Raw genomic sequence first — 20,223 nt, 5'->3', positions numbered from 1 at the left:
ATACGATCACCTGGAGAATAAAGACACCACATCTAACTGGATACGATCACCTGGAGAATAAAGACACCACATCTAACTGGATACGATCACCTGGAGAATAAAGACACCACATCTAACTGGATACGATCACCTGGAGAATAAAGACACCACATCTTACTGGATACGATCACCTGGAGAATAAAGACACCACATCTAACTGGATACGATCACCTGGAGAATAAAGACACCACATCTAACTGGATACGATCACCTGGAGAATAAAGACACCACACCACATCTTACTGGATACGATCACCTGGAGAATAAAGACACCACACCACATCTTACTGGATACGATCACCTGGAGAATAAAGACACCACATCTAACTGGATACGATCACCTGGAGAATAAAGACACCACATCTAAGTGGATACGATCACCTGGAGAATAAAGACACCACATCTTACTGGATCCGATCACGTGGAGAATAAAGACACCACATCTAACTGGATACGATCACCTGGAGAATAAAGACACCACATCTAACTGGATACGATCACCTGGAGAATAAAGACACCACATCTAACTGGATACGATCACCTGGAGAATAAAGACACCACATCTAACTGGATACGATCACCTGGAGAATAAAGACACCACATCTTACTGGATACGATCACCTGGAGAATAAAGACACCACATCTAACTGGATACGATCACCTGGAGAATAAAGACACCACATCTAACTGGATACGATCACCTGGAGAATAAAGACACCACATCTAAGTGGATACGATCACCTGGAGAATAAAGACACCACATCTAAGTGGATACGATCACCTGGAGAATAAAGACACCACATCTAACTGGATACGATCACCTGGAGAATAAAGACACCACATCTTACTGGATACGATCACCTGGAGAATAAAGACACCACATCTTACTGGATACGATCACCTGGAGAATAAAGACACCACATCTAAGTGGATACGATCACCTGGAGAATAAAGACACCACATCTAACTGGATACGATCACCTGGAGAATAAAGACACCACATCTAACTGGATACGATCGCCTGGAGAATAAAGACACCACATCTAACTGGATACGATCACCTGGAGAATAAAGACACCACATCTTACTGGATACGATCACCTGGAGAATAAAGACACCACATCTAAGTGGATACGATCACCTGGAGAATAAAGACACCACATCTAACTGGATACGATCACCTGGAGAATAAAGACACCACATCTTACTGGATACGATCACCTGGAGAATAAAGACACCACATCTTACTGGATACGATCACCTGGAGAATAAAGACACCACATCTTACTGGATACGATCACCTGGAGAATAAAGACACCACATCTAACTGGATACGATCACCTGGAGAATAAAGACACCACATCTAACTGGATACGATCACCTGGAGAATAAAGACACCACATCTAAGTGGATACGATCACCTGGAGAATAAAGACACCACATCTTACTGGATACGATCACCTGGAGAATAAAGACACCACATCTAAGTGGATACGATCACCTGGAGAATAAAGACACCACATCTAACTGGATACGATCGCCTGGAGAATAAAGACACCACATCTTACTGGATACGATCACCTGGAGAATAAAGACACCAACAAGATGAGAAGATGTAGGGTTATACTGTAACTCTAATACTAGGTGTTTGTTTAAATCTGGGTAGAGGGTATGATGTTGTTGTGGTACTCTGTAGCTCAGTTGGTAGAGAATGGTGGTTGTAATGCAAGGATAGTGGGTTTAATTCCCAGGACCACGCATATGTAAAAATGTATTCATGCAAGACTAAGGCTATTTGGGTTATAGCATCTGCTAAATGTCATATATTATATCATTATATATTATTAAATAACAGGAGGGAGTTAAAGATGGGACTCTCAGGAGAGTGGAGTGTCACCTTTAACTTAGAGGGCTGAAACGCATGGTGGGTACCCTTCCACAAAGCCCGGAGCAGCACAGCGAACCCGATGGCCAGCCGACCACCCGTCCCCAACGGGTTATTACAGTTGATCTCATTCTCAAACGCCCGGTCTGCACAGAGGGTGAGAGAGCACAGTTAATGGTTTAATATCAATCTACAGTCACTCAAGATTCAGAAATGTACTTGCATGTTGAAACTTTTTTAATTAGAAAATACTTTATTCCCTTCAATGTTACATTTTATTTATTACATACATATTTACATCAGACACATATTTCATAAAGGAATGTAAAAAGTTAAATGAAAGAATGCCAGAGACGGCAAGAGGAAGATTAGAGGCGCTCACTGACCATGAAAGTAGTCCCTGAGTTCCCGGGTGTTGGACAGAGACTGGATGACACTGTTCATAAAGCATGTGTTGCCCAGGTTGACCAGGCCTGTGAAGCCTGGCAGACACACCTTCTCCTCCTCCTCCTCTTCCTCCTCAACGCTGCGCTGGCTGCCGGCAGGAGGTGCGTGGGTCATGGGCTGGACCATACAGGTGGGCTTGGGCTGAGGGGCAGAGACAGAAATAAAGGGATAAAATACCATCATTCAAATAAACTTTATAAAGACATTTTTACATCAGCAGTTGCCACAAAGTGCTTTACTGATACCCAGCCTAAAGCCCCAAAGAGCAAGCAATGCAGAAGCCCAGTGGCTAGGAAAAATACCAACCCTCGAGGCTCATAGGATAATATGATAAAGAAATCGGATTAGCTTTCCCCCTACTCATTTTCCAATCCCCTACTCCTTGTGCTAAATCACTTCATACCATTTCTGTTTTTAAGCCTTTTCCATCTCTCTCTCTCTCTCTCTCTCTCTCTCTCACCATCTCATCCTCAGTCTGTCTCCTCTCTCTCTCACCATCTCATCCTCAGTCTGTCTCCTCTCTCTCACCATCTCATCCTCAGTCTGTCCTCTCTCTCACCATCTCATCCTCAGTCTTGTCCAACTAACCGTGACTGCAGGCTCCTGTTTGATGGGGACATGGTCTGAGACGGTGCGGGATGACACACTGTCCAGGCATCCGTCCACTGTCCGAGGGGGCTTGGGTTTCCCCTCCCCCACCCAGGGTGGCTCCTCCTTGGCGGGGAGGGAGTGCTTGCTGCTGCCCGGCTGACTTGCCTGAGAGGACGGTGCGGAGGGCACAGCAACCTTGGCGCCACCCACTGCACCTTCAACAGAGGAGGATGGAGCTTGTGGTCAACGACAAACAACTGTCAGGGACCAAGAGAAGCACATTACAAGTTAAGGACATAACCTAGGCCCTGCAGTTCTGCACTGACAGCCAGAGACCCGTTGGCTTGTGAGAGCAGCAGACTGGACTGAGGCATGCATACTGAGTTACTGGATTAGTTTCAGTGGTCAGCCACCTGTCCGTAGTGCTGACTTGAATGTTAACACCCACAAACATGCCTGCCTACTATAGTCACGCATAACACCAACATGTTATTAGTATACCAAACATTAAGACCCCACCTTCCTAATATCGAGTTGCGCACCCCCCCCCCCGCACTCAGAACAACATAAATTCAACCCTCCCACGTAATTCACATTAGGACAGGCTCTAATGGTTTCCTAGGATACTGGTTAGACCTACAGTCAGTGCTCCTCAAACAGCAATATAAAGACAGTCCGTGAACACGATTGTGTGGAAGCCATTACGTGTGTAATATTTATACAGAGCTGCTATATTTCCAACTGTGTGACAGACGTCTATAACATGTGCAGTAGAAGCCAGGCAGCAGGAAGACCTTGTGTTGCAGGGGCCTCCAGGCCCCCCCAGCGCTGGCTGTGCCTCTTCTTCAGGGTGATGTCTAAACGGGACGGGGTGAAGGCATACGTAGACTGCTCAGGCTGGATGAGGTTCCTGTAACAGAGGATCCCCAGCTTGTCAGAATCACTGTCTCAATGAGAACCAAAAGGGCCATCTACACAGATCTATAGAAACGCCACACACAAAAAAAAAATCACACACCAAGTTGGACTTCAGTCTTACCGGAGTTTGACTTGCCACTTAAAGACAGTATTCGCTCCGCAGTCCGCATGAAGACGCAAGAAATTTGCATCGCTGTTTGAAAGGGAAGAAAGTTCAATAAGCTGGAAACACCACTAAAATCCAATTAAGATCCACTAAGCCCACCGAGGTGACAAGTCACAAGGACCAAGTTACCTGGTCTGGAAGATGAGTGTGAAGTCCTGTTCCCTGAAGATCACCCTGGCTGTCTCTCTGAAGATACCCTTCATGTACACGTTGACAACCATCAGGTCTGTCCCTTTCTCGTACGAGTCGTTCTTCAACAACTTCAGGTTCACCATTGGCTCTGGAACTGCTAAAAGATAACCACAGTGCCACATTTCAGGTCACTGTCTGCAGACCATGGACTCACTCACCGTGACAAAAATAACATTGTGTCCTTTTGAGACGTCCACTGACCTTCCTCCTGCTTCATCTCCAGAGGTTCCTCCTTAGACCTGTCTCTCTTCTCCTCCTGTGTGCTGCTGCTGTTGGGGGGCTCAGCCTGCTTGGTGGCTGTTGCAGTCACAGGCTTCCCTGATCCTGACTGTATGGTTGGTGTTAGAGACTCAGTGGCCTGGTCAGCCTCATTCGGAGGCTGTCTCACTAGCGTCTCAGAGTCAGTCCTCTCAGCCTCCCCTGGCCTCTCTGTTCTGTTGGTGGAGGCTCCAGCCTTGGGGCTGATCTGAGCACTGGACACAGTGGCTGCCGGTATGATTACCTCTTCTGCACCAGCCTTAAAATCAGACTCTGGGGCCTTATTGTCCTCCATCTAAAACAATAAATGGGCTTTACAATCAGATCCAGAGCAGCAGAATTTCACACACACATTTGAACCCACACAGTACTCAGTGCCTGGTGAGATGGCATAGTCTAGAGACACCGGGACTCACCTGAACTTTCAACTCCTGCTGCGTGTGGCTGATGGCTACCTCAGGTGTTGTACCCTCATGGCCATTGCCTAGCAGCTCAGCTCGATTGTCACCAGCTGTAGATGTCTGGAGGTCCCGGCCAGTGGGGCTGTGTGGTTTCCCATTGGATGTGGACTTGGAGTGTGTATCCCTGGGCATCTCTGAGGTGGGGTCCTTGGGGGGATGGACAGTGCGCTTGGCACTGGGCTCCTGAGGCAGGTCCCCTTTACTGACACTGACCGGCTTGGTCTGCCCCTCTCCTCCAGCCTTCACCCCAGACTCTGGCTTGTCGGCTGGTTTGTAGTTCATGATGCGTTTGACACCTCGCTCTGCTTTGCCACGCCTCTGTTCACACTGTGCCGGTGGAGCAGACGTCTGGGCGGACAGTTCGGCCATGTCTGCCGTCTTCGGGACAGACTTCTCAGGCTTTACCACAGGCTTTACCAGAGGCAGCTGTTTCTGGTCTTTACCGTTCTTGGCCTCCACTTTCACAGGCTGCTTCTCCTTTTTATTTTGCTGCAGGGAGATGAGACAAAATGTTGTTGATTTTTTATGTATTTCTTTTAGGAATTGTGTTAAAACCTTCGCAAGAGATAGGTAATAGTCACATGATGGTAGTTGATGGTATTCCATGAGAGAAACACATGCTAAATGACAGCAGGGAGGCCAGTTGGCAGACTCACCATAAGGGAAGGCCAGGAGTGGAAGGGGATCTTCTTGTGCATGACCAGCAGGAGGAAGCCACTCTTCTCTTTGTACTGCACTTTGCTGCAGGAGCCCTCAATCTCCTCATGCAGATGACAGTCCCACTGGCGCCCATCTGGACAGAGACCAGTCACGGGCCATCAGACTAGAGCTAATGCTGCATGTTCACAGTGAATGGCTAAATGCCACGCATACCAAAGACACGTACACACACTCCCTCATTCAAACACCATCTCAGCACACACACTCCCTCATTCAAACACCATCTCAGCACACACACTAAAAAACAGACATGTAGCCTGTACAAGCTCTCATACACGTGCAATCATCACATACACCTAGGCTATAAGACACGCAGTTAGTTTGTGATCTCACCTGGGAAGCGGGCCTGACAGTATGTGTCGGTGAAGGTAGTGGTGACGTCCTCCACCCTCTGCACCCCGTCTCCACAGCGCAGCCTCGCGATCACCTCATTAGCATTCTGCTTCCAGTCCACAAACACATCTACACAGCACGAGCAGAGACAACACAGTCTGTCAGAGGACTACAAACACATCTACACAGCACCGAGCGAGCAGAGACAACACAGTCTGTCAGAGGACTACCACACTCAGCATACCACAGGGATTACCTTCAAAACGGATTCTGTAACACAAGAACACTTTGTCCACAGCGCACGCTGTGACTGTGTTAGACAAGTATGCAAATCAACCTAGAATAGTCTACAACAGATCAGTAGAGCTAGACGTAGAAGAATAGATAAGGGTTGAATATTTTACCGGTATTTTACAAAATGTTCCATCCTGAGAATAAATCACTTTCCTAACGGGTAAACTGGTATTTTTCCCGCCAAAACCGGAAGTGTCATTCAAAAGCATTATAAAGCCTAATAAAACATTACAAAGCATTATAAAGCCTAATAAAACATTATAAAACAAAGCATTATAAAGCCTAATAAAACATAAAACAAAGCATATAAAGCCTAATAAAACATTATAAAGCCTAATAAAACATTACAAAGCCTAATAAAACATCATAAAGCCTAATAAAACATTATAAAGCATTATAAAGCATATAAAGCCTAATAAAACATTATAAAGCATTATAAAGCCTAATAAAACATTATAAAGCATATAAAGCCTAATAAAACATTATAAAGCATTATAAAGTATATAAAGCCTAATAAAACATTATAAAGCATACAAAGCATTATAAATGTCTGGATGTGATTAGAGCTTTGATCAGCATGAAAATTCAGACTTGATGCTACCCGAGTCTGATGAGACATATTAAATACATTTAATGAGCCCTACATTAACCACATTTAATGAGCCCGAGCCCAAAAAAAGCCCAAATGATTGTGCCGTTATCCAATACACATATGATATAGGCTCCTGCACATTACGCACGACAGAAAAACAAAAGGCCCATAGACGTAGCGTGCTTTGTGCTCTTTTGGGTAAATAAATGAAACTAGCTCCAGTAAGCTAATCTTTTTGGAGTGTGAACAGTATTACTGTACTGTGTCGTGTCTTTGGCTATGCCGGATTAAGTGGTATGACATGCGATTCTAGAAAATCCTTTCTCTGTAATTAATATTACCTGATTGAGCTAATCATGTAATATTAATTAACTAGAAAGTTGGGGCACCACGAAAGAATGTTTATAGAGCTGTTATCTTCTGAATAAACTCTTAAAGACCTAGTACTATTTTACATCGATAGCCGTCATATTAATCGTCACCTTATTTCAGTCTAATCTGAAAGTTGTAAATTCTTGGTTATCTTCACGAACCCTGGCTAACAAGTTGAATCAGCAATACAAAATTGGGTTTAATTATTTATTTACTAAATACCTAACTAATCACACAGAATTACATATACACAGAATGCAAATTATGTCATACAGAAAACGTCTCTGGTGGACGGAACCTGTATGATGGCTTGTTACACAAAGAGAGGGGGTTGGGCTTGAATGAAAGATCGGGAAGACTGAGGAACAAAGGTAGAAGCTGTGCTATCGTAAATACTGTATCTTATGCATTCTAAATTACCGCCCATTTGGAAAAGGAAAATGCAATATATATTTACTCTGAGCTGCGCTTCGGTAGATTGGTTGTAGATGCTGGCCGTGTTGGCCAACAGAGATCTTCCTGTCCTCGGAAGAATGTCTCTGGTGGTAAAATGGATACGTTGTAGTATCTTCGTTGTGTGTTAGACCGGATAAGTCGTCCGTCCTTTCCTAGCCCACGTTTACAGCTGCTGTTGCTAACTCAACGGCTAGGATGTCTCACTTCTTTAGTGAATAAGAGTTCAAAGTTCATACCATTCACAACCAAAGCTCAAGCGGAGGTTGGCTTAGTTCTGTAGTTGACATGTTATTCCTTTTAAAGTATGGACCGTCGTCCTATCGTCCTCGGAACAGGAGGTTACATTTTTGTCAAGGGCTTATATAGTGGAGGGAGAGAAGGGTGTGTTTCATAGTTTATAACCCACGTCTATTCACAGGGGCAGGCCACTGATTGAGCAGGGCGCTAACCTTGTGAAAACCCAATTCTCTCATTTGGAAGCTAAAATTACATTTAATCTTTTCACAAATAGTTTCTTTTAAATTGCATTTAAATTGAACAACAATCCCATGTGACTCTGATAACTAGAATGTGTAGACTTTCCCACAGTTTATGTCGTCCTGTCATCAGTCATAATGTCTCAGATGACAACCGAACAGACATCATATTCATTAAGTACCAACGCATATTTTCAACTGGTTCTATTACCGAAATATGGTTCCTTTCCCCCCACTTGTTTGATGTTCCCAGACTCTCTATATTTAACAAAGGCTATTCAAGAGTCCTTCAGTAAGTCAGGGAAGGGAGAAAGGTATTTATGGGGGGGGGGGGTCATAAACCTTACCCACAGGCCAACGTCATGACAACTGTATTATACTGTATAATATGGACTGGAGTTACACAATTTGTTCAAGACATGATAAAGCAGAAGAGAACATGCGATTCTGGTGCAGCACATGCTGCCTACATAGTTACAAGTATAGGCTAGCGAATTAGATTTATATTCAGAGAATAATAGGGCCTATTTGTATAATTAGTAGGCTGATGCATACACCTTTCATAATGTTATTAGCCTACCTCTTTCTCTCTCTATTGTTGCTTCATTCCTTCCTCGCTTTCAACAGTTAAACTTATTTTATTTTATCTTCATCATTCTAATGACATCCTTGAATAATATAGGACTAAAATTAGATGGAGAAAGCTTTCACTTCTCTTCACGAAGATTGAGTGGTTATGGGTCTGAATAAATAACTGCTATAGCCTACCGCCATGGAACAGTCACTCTTTCAAAACTACCTGTGAGCTCTATTGGCTACTGTATTTAAAACTCAAAAAAAAAAATGTCCGTCTTTAAATAGTCTATTGGTACAGGAAATGTCCAACAAAGCTATTCTAGACCAGCTTTTCCTGCATGAGACTCCAAGAGCTAAAGAGCATTTTTTATAGGAGAGGCCAGCGGAGCACAGGTGCCTGCCTATTGCACAAGAGACCGACGCTATAAATTATAAGCTTATTATACATAACCGATCATTAAATTAGCTAAATATAAGGCTAATACTGCATTGAATGTATAACCTGAAAGAGGGAGGCTAGGACATCTATATATACTGTATATAGCCCTATATATCTAGAACAGGATTATCTACATTGAAGTCGATAGTTTACATACACCTTAGCCAAATACATTTAAACTCAGTTTTTCACAATTCCTGACATTTAATCCTAGTAAATATTCCCTGTTTTAGGTCAGTTAGGATCACCACTTTATTTTAAGAATGTGGACTGTGAGAATAATAGTAGAGAGAGTGATTTATTTCAGCTTTTATTTCTTTCATCACATTCCCAGTGGGTCAGAAGTTTACATGCTACCAAATACTAATTGAGTGTATTGCCTTTAAATTGTTTAACTTGGGTCAAACGTTTTGGGTAGCCTTCCACAAGCTCCCCACAATAAGTTGGGTGAATTTTGGCCCATTTCTCCTGACAGAGCTGGTGTAAGTGAGTCAGGTTGGTAGACCGCCTTGCTCGCACACGCTTTTTCAGTTCTGCCCACAACTTTTCTATAGGATTGTCCATTTGGAAGACCCATTTGCGACCACGCTTTTACTTCCTGACTAATGTCTTAAGATGTTGCTTCAATATATCCACATAATTTCCCTTCATCATGATGCCATCTATTTTGTGAAGTGCACCAGTCCCTCCTGCAGCAAACCATCTCCACAACACGGTTGGGATGGTGTTCTTCGGCTTGCAAGCCTCCCCCTTCCTCCTCCAAACATAACAATGGTCATAATGGCCAAACAGTTCTATTTTTGTTTCATCAGACCAGAGGGCATTTCTCCAAAAAGTACGATCTTCGTCCCCATGTGCAGTTGCAAACCGTAGTCTGGCATTTTTAATGGCAGTTTTGGAGCAGTGGCTTCTTCCTTGCTGAGCGGCCTTTCGGGTTATGTCGATATAGGACTCATTTTACTGTGGATATAGATACTTTTGTACCTGTTTCCTCCAGCATCTTCACAAGGTCCTTTGCTGTTGTTCTGGGATTGATATGTACTTTTCGCACCAAAGTACGTTCATCTCTAGGAAACAGAACATGTCTCCTTCCTGAGCGGTATGACGGCTGTGTGGTCCCATGGTGTTTATTGTTTGTACAGATGAACGTGGTACCTTAAGGCATTTGGAAATTGCTCCCAAGGATGAACCAGACTTGTGGAGGTCTACAATTTTTTCCCTGAGGTCTTGGCTGATTTATTTTGGTTTTCCCATGATGTCAAGCAAAGAGGCACTGAGTTTGAAGGTAGGCCTTGAAATACATCCACAGGTACACCTCCAATTGACTCAAATGATGTCATTTAGCCTATCAGAAGCTTCTAAAGCCATGACATCATTTTCTGGAATTTTCCAAGCTGCTTAAAGGCACAGCCAACTTAGTGTATGTAAACTTCTGACCCACTGGAATTGTGATACAGTGAATTATAAGTGAAATAATCTGTCTGTAAACAATTGTTGGAAAAATTACTTGTTCCATGCACAAAGTAGATGTTCTAAAGACTTCCCAAAACTATAGTTAGTTAACAAGAAATTTGCTGAGTTGTTGAAAAACGAGTTTTAATGGCTCCAACCTAAGTGGATGTAAACTTCCGACTTCAACTGTATTTTGGATGCAATTTGAATGGAGTTGATGGAGAGAGAGAAAGACTGCGAGAGAGCTCGCGCCTGCGCTGACTTAACGCAACGATATTCGAGCGATATGCTTTTTTAAAACTCTGCAGCTGCAATTTAAAAAAACAAGGTGACCCCGAAAAGCCAGATGGAGATGGGTAAATTAGACGCGCGTTGGGTCATTATATTACTGTAGCATTGTAATGGAAATTATATGATTAAAGGTTAAATGATTTCACTCAGAAACCCTATAACCTGTTGAAATGTATTCGAAATAAGGCTATAATAATGGGTTAAAAACGATATTCCAATACTGTGTGTGAGTAAGACACTGGTACCACTTCAAAATGAGCACGGCAGAGTTGATAAGACGACCTTGGGAAAGGAACAGGAGAAGAGGCCTCCTTAAGTTAGGGAGAGAAACAACGGCCTGGGAACAGCTAGGTTGGCAAAAGATAAGGAGAGAGGTGGTCTGGGTACTGTGGAAAAATACAGCCGCCTAAAGCTGGGTGGAGTTCTCTACTGGTGTGTGTGTGTGTGTTAATATAAAAGGCTTTGTACATTGTAAGGATTATCAGAGCTCTCATAAATAAACGTTTTGACCCTTTTAGGCTGGCTTCAAAATACTGCAGCATCACAAGAAACTAGATTTACATTAATGCACACATACAAAGGCCTGTTTTTCTTTGTCATTATGGGGTATTGTGTATAGAGTCATCAATTTAAGAATAAGGATGTAACGTAACAAAACGTGGATGAAGTCAAGGGGTCTGAATACTTTCCGAATGCAACATTCAACATTAACTTCTTTGGACGGTAGAAAAATGAATCCACTGCTAAAACGTTTGTTTCATCAAAGACACTCCCAAATGACAGCTTGTTAAAATTCAAACATACAAAGATACAAATAATCCTCATTCTGATAAAAAAAACTGAAATAAGAAATCACAAACATTGGCAATGCTCAGCCAACCTACCTTTCGTCACTGTGAAGCTGCAGCACCTGCCATCTAAGTTGAAAGGCCCTCAAACAACCTCATGTTCTCTTGAGTCAGCACGGAGCCTGGGGTTCTCTTCTAGGCAGGGCGTGCAGGTCATGTATGTGAGTTCAGCTCAGTCTACTACGGTGCTCATGTTCACCACTACTACAGACTTGTTTATTCTCCTGCTATCTCACACACATATAGTACACAATAGAGGTCGACCGATTAATCGAAATGGCCGATTAATTAGGGCCGTTTTCAAGTTTTCATAACAATCGGTATTTTTGGCCACCATTTTTTTTTTTAAATGTTTACCTTTATTTAACTAGGCAAGTCAGATTAAAAACACATTCTTATTTTCAATGACGGCTGACTACCTGTTACGCGAGGGCAGCAAGAAGCCAAGGTAAGTTGCTAGCTAGCATTAAACTTATCTTAGAAAAAACTATCAATCTTAACATAATCACTAGTTAACTACACATGGTTGATGATATTACTAGTTTATCTAACGTGTCCCGCGTTGCATATAATCGATGCGGTGCCTATTAATTTCTCATCGAATCACAGCCTACTTCGACAAACGGGTGATGATTTAACAAGCGCATTTGGGAAAAAAGCACTGTCGTTGCACCAATGTACCTAACCATAAACATCAATGCCTTTCTTTAAAATCAATACACAAGTAGATATTTTTTTTTTTTAAACCTGCATATTTAGTTAATATTGCCTGCTAACATGAAATTGTGTCATTGCTCTTGCGTTCATTGCCTGGCTCGTTGCGAACTAATTTGCCAGAATTGTACGTAATTATGACATACCATTGAAGGTTGTGCAATGTAACAGGAATATTTAGACTTGCGATGCCACCCGTTAGATAAAATACGGACCGGTTCCGTATTTCACTGAAAGAAAAAAAATGTTTTGTTTTCGAGATGATAGGTCATTAATATGGTCGAGTCCGGAAACTAAGGCTCGTATTTCTGTGTGTTTATTATATTATAATTAAGTCTATGATTTGATAGAGCAGTCTGACTGAGCGGTGGTAGGCAGCAGCAGGCTCGTAAACATTCATTCAAACAACACTTTCGTGCGTTTTGCCAGCAGCCCTTCGCAATGCATTGCGCTGTTTATGACTTCAAGCCTGTCAACTCCCAAGATTAGGCTGGTGTAAGCGATGTGAAATGGCTAGCTAGTAGGAATATTGAAGACTCATGTTAAAAGGAACCACCAGCTTTCATATGTTCCCATGTTCTGAGCAAGGCACTTAAACGTTAGCTTTCTTACATGGCACATATTGCACTCTTACTTTCTTCTCCAACACTTTGTTTTTGCATTATTTAAACCAAATTGAACATGTTTCATTATTTATTTGAGGCTAAATTGATTTTATTTATGTATTATATTAAGTTAAAATAGGTGCTCATTCAGTATTGTTGTAATTGTCATTATTACAAATAAATAAATGGGGGGGGAAAAAAGTCACAAAAAAAAGTCTAAAAGTCATTTTTTTCACGTTTTTAAATGTTTTTAATATTCTTTTTTAAAAATTGGCCTATTAATCGGTATCGGCTTTTTTTGGGTCCTCCAATAATCGGTATCGGTGTTGAAAAATCATAATCGGTCGACCTCTAGTATACAACACACCCCCTCACACACATATAGTATACAACACACCCCCTCACACACATATAGTATACAACACACCCCCTCACACACATATAGTATACAACACACCCCCTCACACACATATAGTATACAACACACCCTCTCACACACATATAGTATACAACACACCCTCTCACACACATATAGTATACAACTCTCACTCTCTCACACACATACACATATAGTATACAACACATCCTCGCTCTCTCTCTCTCGCACACACACACACACACACGCTGTAAAATGTCCCAGGCAACACCAACCCCTCTACAGCTGGGCTCCCAGTCGGGCTGTAATCCATGTGACCCCCCTCTCCATAGACCCTGCTACGGTCCACTATGACATCAACATAGTATTGACGTTTGTCCTCCATTGAACGAAATGGCTCTTACCACTAGGCTAGTCCGTAGTGTCTGTCACTTGTGTTCTCTAGAAATTGTTGAAAAGCCTGTCACTTGCACATAGTTCCACATACATTGAAAGTATGATAGGTATTTTACTAATGTGTTACACCACTAAAATATGAAAGAAACTGGGGAGGTCCTTGGTGCGAATCAGTGAATGGCATAGACAACAGCCAAGGCATTGGAAGGACACAAAGGATATAGTGTGGACAATGGGACCGAGGGTAGCTAGATGAGGCAAGAGGAGGATGATGTGTGGGTGGAGAATCATGCTGGCCGACCAGCCCTCTGAATTGATTGGGGTAATGTGTTCTAGTTGGAGACAGCAGAGCAGGGAGGCACAGCAGCTTTCTCTCGTGACCGTGACAAAGCCCGTTTCCCTGGATCCGGCCTTACATCAGCTAGGATTACAACTCTTCAGCATTAAGGCTGAAGAGTTAAGGCGAGAGCAGCAACCAACAACACATTACCCCAATCACTATACCTACCAATACCAGTGTTTCCCCTATATGCATTTAGCAAGAGGAGGGCCTCTAAAACCACGCCATTGGCCACACTGTCTTAGCTAACAGGATCGGCTGGTGATCAGGCATTAGCTCCCTCCACCAGGGATCACATCTCAATTTCAGACACAATACAGACATTTCTCAAACTAGACTCTAATGTACTTGTCCTCTTGCTCAGTTGTGCACCAGGGTCTCCCACTTGTCTTTCTATTCTGGTTAGAGTGACCCCAAACTTTTGAACGGGAGTGTACATGTTTCAAGCAGACCACCATCATCCCTATGCCCAAGAAAGCCAAGGTAACCTGTCTAAATGTCTACCGCACTGTAGCACTCACGTCGGTAGCCATGAAGTGCTTTGAGAGGCTGGTCATGGCTCGCATCAACACCATCATCCCAGAAACCCCAGACCCACTCCAATTTGCATACCACCCCAACAGATCCACAGATGATGCAATCTCAAATCGCACTCCACACTGCCCTTTCCCACCTGTACAAAAGGAACACCTATGTGAGAATGCTGTTCATTGACTACAACTCAGCATTCAACCCCATAGTACCCACAAAGCTCATCACTAAGCTAAAGACCCTGGGACTAAACATCTCCCTCTGCAATTGGATCCTGGACTTCCTTACGGGCTGCCCCTAGGTGGTAAGTGTAGGCAACAACACATCTGCCACGCTGATCCTCAACACGGGGGCCCCTCAGGGGTGCGTGCTTAGTCCCCTCCGGTACTCCCTGTTCACCCATGACTGCATGGCCAAGCACGACTCCAACACTATCATTAAGTCTGCCAATGACAACAGTGGCAGGCATGATTACCGACAACGATGAGACAGCCTATAGGGGAGGTCAGAGACCAGGCAGTGTGGTGCCAGGACAACAACCTCTCCCTTAACGTGAGCAAGACAAAGGAGATGATCGTGGACTACAGGAAAAGGAGGGCCGAACACGTCCCCATTCACATCGACAGGGCTGTAGTGGAACGGTTTGAGAGTTTCAAGTTCCACATCACCAACAAACTATCCATGGTCCAAACATACCAAGAAAGTCATGAAGAGGACACGACAATGCCTTTTCCCCCGCAGGAGACTGAAAAGATTTGGCATGGGTCCCCAGATCCTCAAAACGTTTCACAGCTGCACCATCGAGAGCATCCTGACTGGTTGCAACACTGCCTGGTACGGCAACTCCTCGGCCTCCGACCGCAAGGCGCTACAGAGGGTAATGCGTCCGGCCCAGTACATCACTGGGGCCAAGCTTCCTGCCATCCAGGACCTCTAGTTTTACTGCAAGATATAAATTGCAACATGATGTTTGTTCATCAAACTATCTATTTTATTAAAACTGAAAAAGATGAAGTAAATAGCCCACATTATCTACAAAAATATATTTCAGGTTAAATTGAAATAAATGGGTTTCAGTCTCATTTATTATATATCATTCTGATTTTACATTAGCCTAAATTAATCTAAAATGTACAATAGGTAGGGCCCTATAAAAATCAATTTAATTAATTTTCTTTCCCAAATGATGTTTTCACCAGTTAGTTTTTTCAGGTTTCCGTTTTCCTGGTTCACTCTGAAAGATACCTTTTTTTGAATAGAAAAACAACAGGAGTGTTCTAAGTCCACAACAAAAACAAACGTGTTTATGGTTCATGTAACAGTATTTTATTAGGATCCCCATTAGCGGTTGTAAAAGCAGCAGCTACTCTTCATGGGGTCCACATGAAACATGACATAGAACATTAATAGACAACTACAGCTCAAGGACAGAACTACATACATTTTTCAAAAAAGGCCCACATAGCCTACATATCAATACATACACACAAACGATCTAGGTCAAATAGGTTAGAGGCGTTGCGCCGTGAGGTGGTCGAGTTCGCAAAACAAATACCCATTGGATTTATTACAGTAGTTAGGATATAATTCTGACAGGTAACCATAGGCTACTTTCAGAATGAGGCTCTCCACTACACATTTTTCCTGCCGTGATGATTCACCATTATCTAATGTTTTCAGAATGTATGTGCAGATAATCGCCAAAAAAAGCTAGGGCAACCAGAAGCCTAGAAAAAAAATGTGGGAAACAAATGAAGGGCTCTCTCACCGAAGCGATTCGGTAGGCTACAATGACTAACGAGACAAATTCACTCACTGCAGAGTCACTGTCTGGCAAGCCCTGACATCCTAGGAAAGGAAACCCCCAAAAAAAGGCTATTGGTTTACTTGTCCCGATGCGATGGACATACAGTATAATCACGTTGCATGATTTATGAATGGCAAAGGGATATAAGGAGATCAACTTTATTCAGTCAGTTTGACAATTGTTATACAATAGTCGACACTAGCTGTTCAGTTGTCAATCAATGCACAGTAAATAGCCAATGCCACACGACTCCACGTGGACAGCTATGTGAAGCACATGAAAGAAAATAAACGATTGTGCCAGAAAACAATAATTATGGCTAGGTGGATTTCGACTCATCGTTACCGCTTACATTTACACGGGACATGCAAATTCACAAGCATCATGCGCTCTCCCTCAGTGTTAAGACATTCTACTGCAACTAACCACAGCACACAAATTAGACCGGGAGGCAGGACAGCAGACTGTTTCCCTGTCATCAGTTGCTTTGTGATTAACAGGCAGAAAATGCCTATCAGTCATTATGGCAGGAGAGGAATCGACAGACTAGCGAATTAAAAGTTTTAAATGAAAAGTAGGCCAGTTAAAGCTGCAATATGTTACTTTTTTGGGCAACCAGACCAAATTCACATAGAAATGCGTGTTATAGTTTTGTGGTATGGTGCCGATACACATGGCCGCCTTGTTGTGTCACCGCCTGGTACGACAACTGCACCATCCGCAACCACAGGGCTCTTGCGGTCAGCCCAACGGGTCACCGGGAGCACACTGCGTGCCCTTCGGGACATCTACAACACTCGGTGTCACAGGAAGGTCAAGAAGATTATCAAGGTTGCGGGCTATTCACCCCACTATCATCCAGAACGCGAGGTTAGTACAGGTGCATCAAAGCTGGGACAGAGAGACGGAAAAACAGCTTCTTTCCCAAGGTCATTAGAGTGTTACATAGCCATCACTAGCCATTCTCCACCCAGTATCCTGCCCTGAACTTAGTCACTGTCACTAGCTACCACCCGGCTACTCAACCCTGCACCTTAGAGGCTGCTGCCCTACGTACATAGAACACTGTTTAATAATGGAAGACTGGTCACTTTAATAATGTTTACATATTGTTTTACCCATTTCATATGTATATACTGTATTCTAGTCAAGGCCATCCTATTTTACTATTACTGTTGGAGCTAGGAACACAAGCATTTCCCTACAACCGCAATAACATCTGCTAAACGTGTGTATGTGACCAATAGAATTCGATGTAGATCTATTTTATGTACGCCATTTCTATTCTTCCCATTCTTAAGTTTCGTCTTTGTGTCTTTTACGTTCAGATTTGTACACCAGCTTCAAACAGATGAAAACACTAAAACAATACATTTGTTAATGGAAAAGGTATTTCACAGCAGTTAAGATGGTACAATGATTCTCTACACTACACATGCTTGTTTTGTCACAGAAACTGAACTTAGAACTGAGCAACCAGGAAATAGCAGATCGATTTCTGCATAATGCATCTTTAATACGAAGTGGAAAAAGTAGGTGGCTGAAAATGTGTCTGTAACCGGCTGATTAGCCAACGGCGCTCATGGAAAACACTGCCGAGATGACACAGAGCAAAAGTCAAGTACCGTTCAACACCACTAGTCTCCCCCATTTCTCATCAGATTTTATGTCATATACAAATCAAAATAGGCTCAACATAAGGCTGATTTTTTTTTCTTCACTAACTGGTCTTCTGACCAATGACATCAGCAACAACAAAAATACCTTATGTGAAATGATCTGATGTGATTGGCCAAATCCCAAAAAGTCACCTACATATATTTTGCAGATGTTATCACAGGTGCAGTGAAATGCTTTGTTTCAAGCGCCAACAGTGCAGTAATACCTAACAATACACACAAATCCCCCAAATGAAAATAAATATCAGAACAAGCGATGTTAGAGTGCAGAAAATATATAGAATGGTGTGAATAGACTATATGAATAGAAAAGGTGTGTACAGCAGTAGTTATATAGGACGAACCTTGACTAGAATACAGTACATACATATGAAGTGGGTAAAGCAGCATGTAAACATTATTAAAAAGTGACCAGGGTTCAATGACTATGTACATAGGGCAGCAGTCTCTTAAGGTGCAGGGTTGTAGCTGGCTAGTAGCAGTGACTAAGGTTCAGGGCTGGGTACTGGGAGGAGGCCGGCTAGTGGTGACTATTTAACAGTCTGATGGCCTGGAGATAGAAGCTGTTTTTCCAGTTTCTCGGTCCCGGCTTTGATGCACCTGTAATGTCTCCGCCTTCTAGATGGTAGCGGGGTGAATGGGCCGTGGCTCAGGTCCTTGATTATTTTTGGGGCCTTCCCGTGACACCGGGTGCTGTAGATGTCCTGGAGGGCAGGCAGTGTGCGCCCAGTAACGCGTTGGTCAAAATACCAATTAGTGGGAAAACAATATCAAAATTGGTCTGCCGTGTAAACGCAGGCAAAAAGACTTGCTCTCAGCAATCACTCTACCAATGCTAATAAAGCAGCATCTCAGGGATGTACCCTCGTGCCTTGCCAAGTTAACCACAGCCCAAATCTCTCCCCTTCAACCATTTCACCTTTCTTGTGCTCTGCGTTGGCCCCTGCTGCTGCTCGCTTGGCCTCCCTGCTCTCCTGGTTGGCCCTGTCCTTCTGCTTCTTCTTGCTGGTGCTGTCATCTGCGCTGCGCTGACCCCCATTCCGCCGGCCTGACTCACTGCTGCTGGCCATCTTCAGGCGCTTGGCGCTCACGGGCCGCCCGTCGCCGGCGTCACTGCTGCCGCTGGGGACTGGTTCTGAGGTGTGCCGCTTTCTACCCGGTCCAGCTATCTTGGCGATGATACAGGTCAGAAATCTCCCGGAACAGAATCAGGGGTCCTGAAAAGAGTCAGGGGACCCACCACAGTTATGAATGAGTGTTGCAGAGCTACATAAGAGTCATAAAGAATGTGATCTGTGGTGTATATAGTAGGTTATAGAATATATGATCAATTAAATCATTTACACATGTACACATTCAAATTTGAAACCTCACCCCATTCAGATTAAACTCACATTTTAAACATTCCCTGATCAGATTGGATTCTGTCTGCAAACATTGCAATAAGTATCTCTGCATGTACTACCAAGATGACTTGGGGTGGCTGTCTTATTGAGTATCCCAACTATTTGTGATATTAGCTACTGTATCTAGCTAGCTATCTTGAATATTTTGCCTTGGATGTTGCCCATGAATGTTGCACCCTGGATTGCAAGACAATGCGACTCTAAAACATCTACGTTACCTTCGGTACAATGCTAACTAACGTTAACTACAATGTATTTTAAGTGATAGCTAGACTATTGTTGTTTACTTTACACATTGCATTTGGTTAATAATAGTACACCTAACATTAAACCTTTATGTAAATTTCTGCCAGTCTCTTTACCCTCAATGCAATGGCGTCATGTTCATGCGGCAAGTTAGTTGTTAGCTACTGACGACCAGTTACTTACGTTAGGTAGCTAGGTAACTAACGTTAGGTAACTAAGTTAGCTAGCATGCTAAAATAAGTTACTTGGCTATCAATGATCATTGGCCAATCAGTTATTTAAAAAAATCGGACAATTCAACATTCAAATGTTAACAG

The 20,223-nt window shown here is 43.0% G+C and overlaps 1 protein-coding gene across 1 annotated transcript in view; it reads right to left on the bottom strand.

The window, feature by feature from the left end:
- LOC106566460 (ubiquitin carboxyl-terminal hydrolase 19-like) overlaps positions 1–20,223 on the bottom strand; it is a 34,688-nt gene that overhangs the window by 13,776 nt on the left and 689 nt on the right. The window contains 11 exon segments of the mRNA XM_045692943.1: positions 1,937–2,070; positions 2,311–2,512; positions 2,960–3,171; positions 3,757–3,872; positions 4,002–4,073; positions 4,176–4,332; positions 4,440–4,791; positions 4,913–5,446; positions 5,614–5,750; positions 6,011–6,139; positions 19,174–19,471. Of these exon segments, the coding sequence (XP_045548899.1) occupies positions 1,937–2,070; positions 2,311–2,512; positions 2,960–3,171; positions 3,757–3,872; positions 4,002–4,073; positions 4,176–4,332; positions 4,440–4,791; positions 4,913–5,446; positions 5,614–5,750; positions 6,011–6,139; positions 19,174–19,324 (2,196 nt within the window). The 5' untranslated portion in view covers positions 19,325–19,471.

This window comes from Salmo salar, chromosome ssa13, assembly GCF_905237065.1.
Source record: "Salmo salar chromosome ssa13, Ssal_v3.1, whole genome shotgun sequence".
NCBI classification, from domain to species: domain Eukaryota; kingdom Metazoa; phylum Chordata; class Actinopteri; order Salmoniformes; family Salmonidae; genus Salmo; species Salmo salar.
The sequence above is the reverse complement of the archived record's forward strand: the minus strand, read 5'-3'. Positions and strand labels throughout refer to the sequence as shown.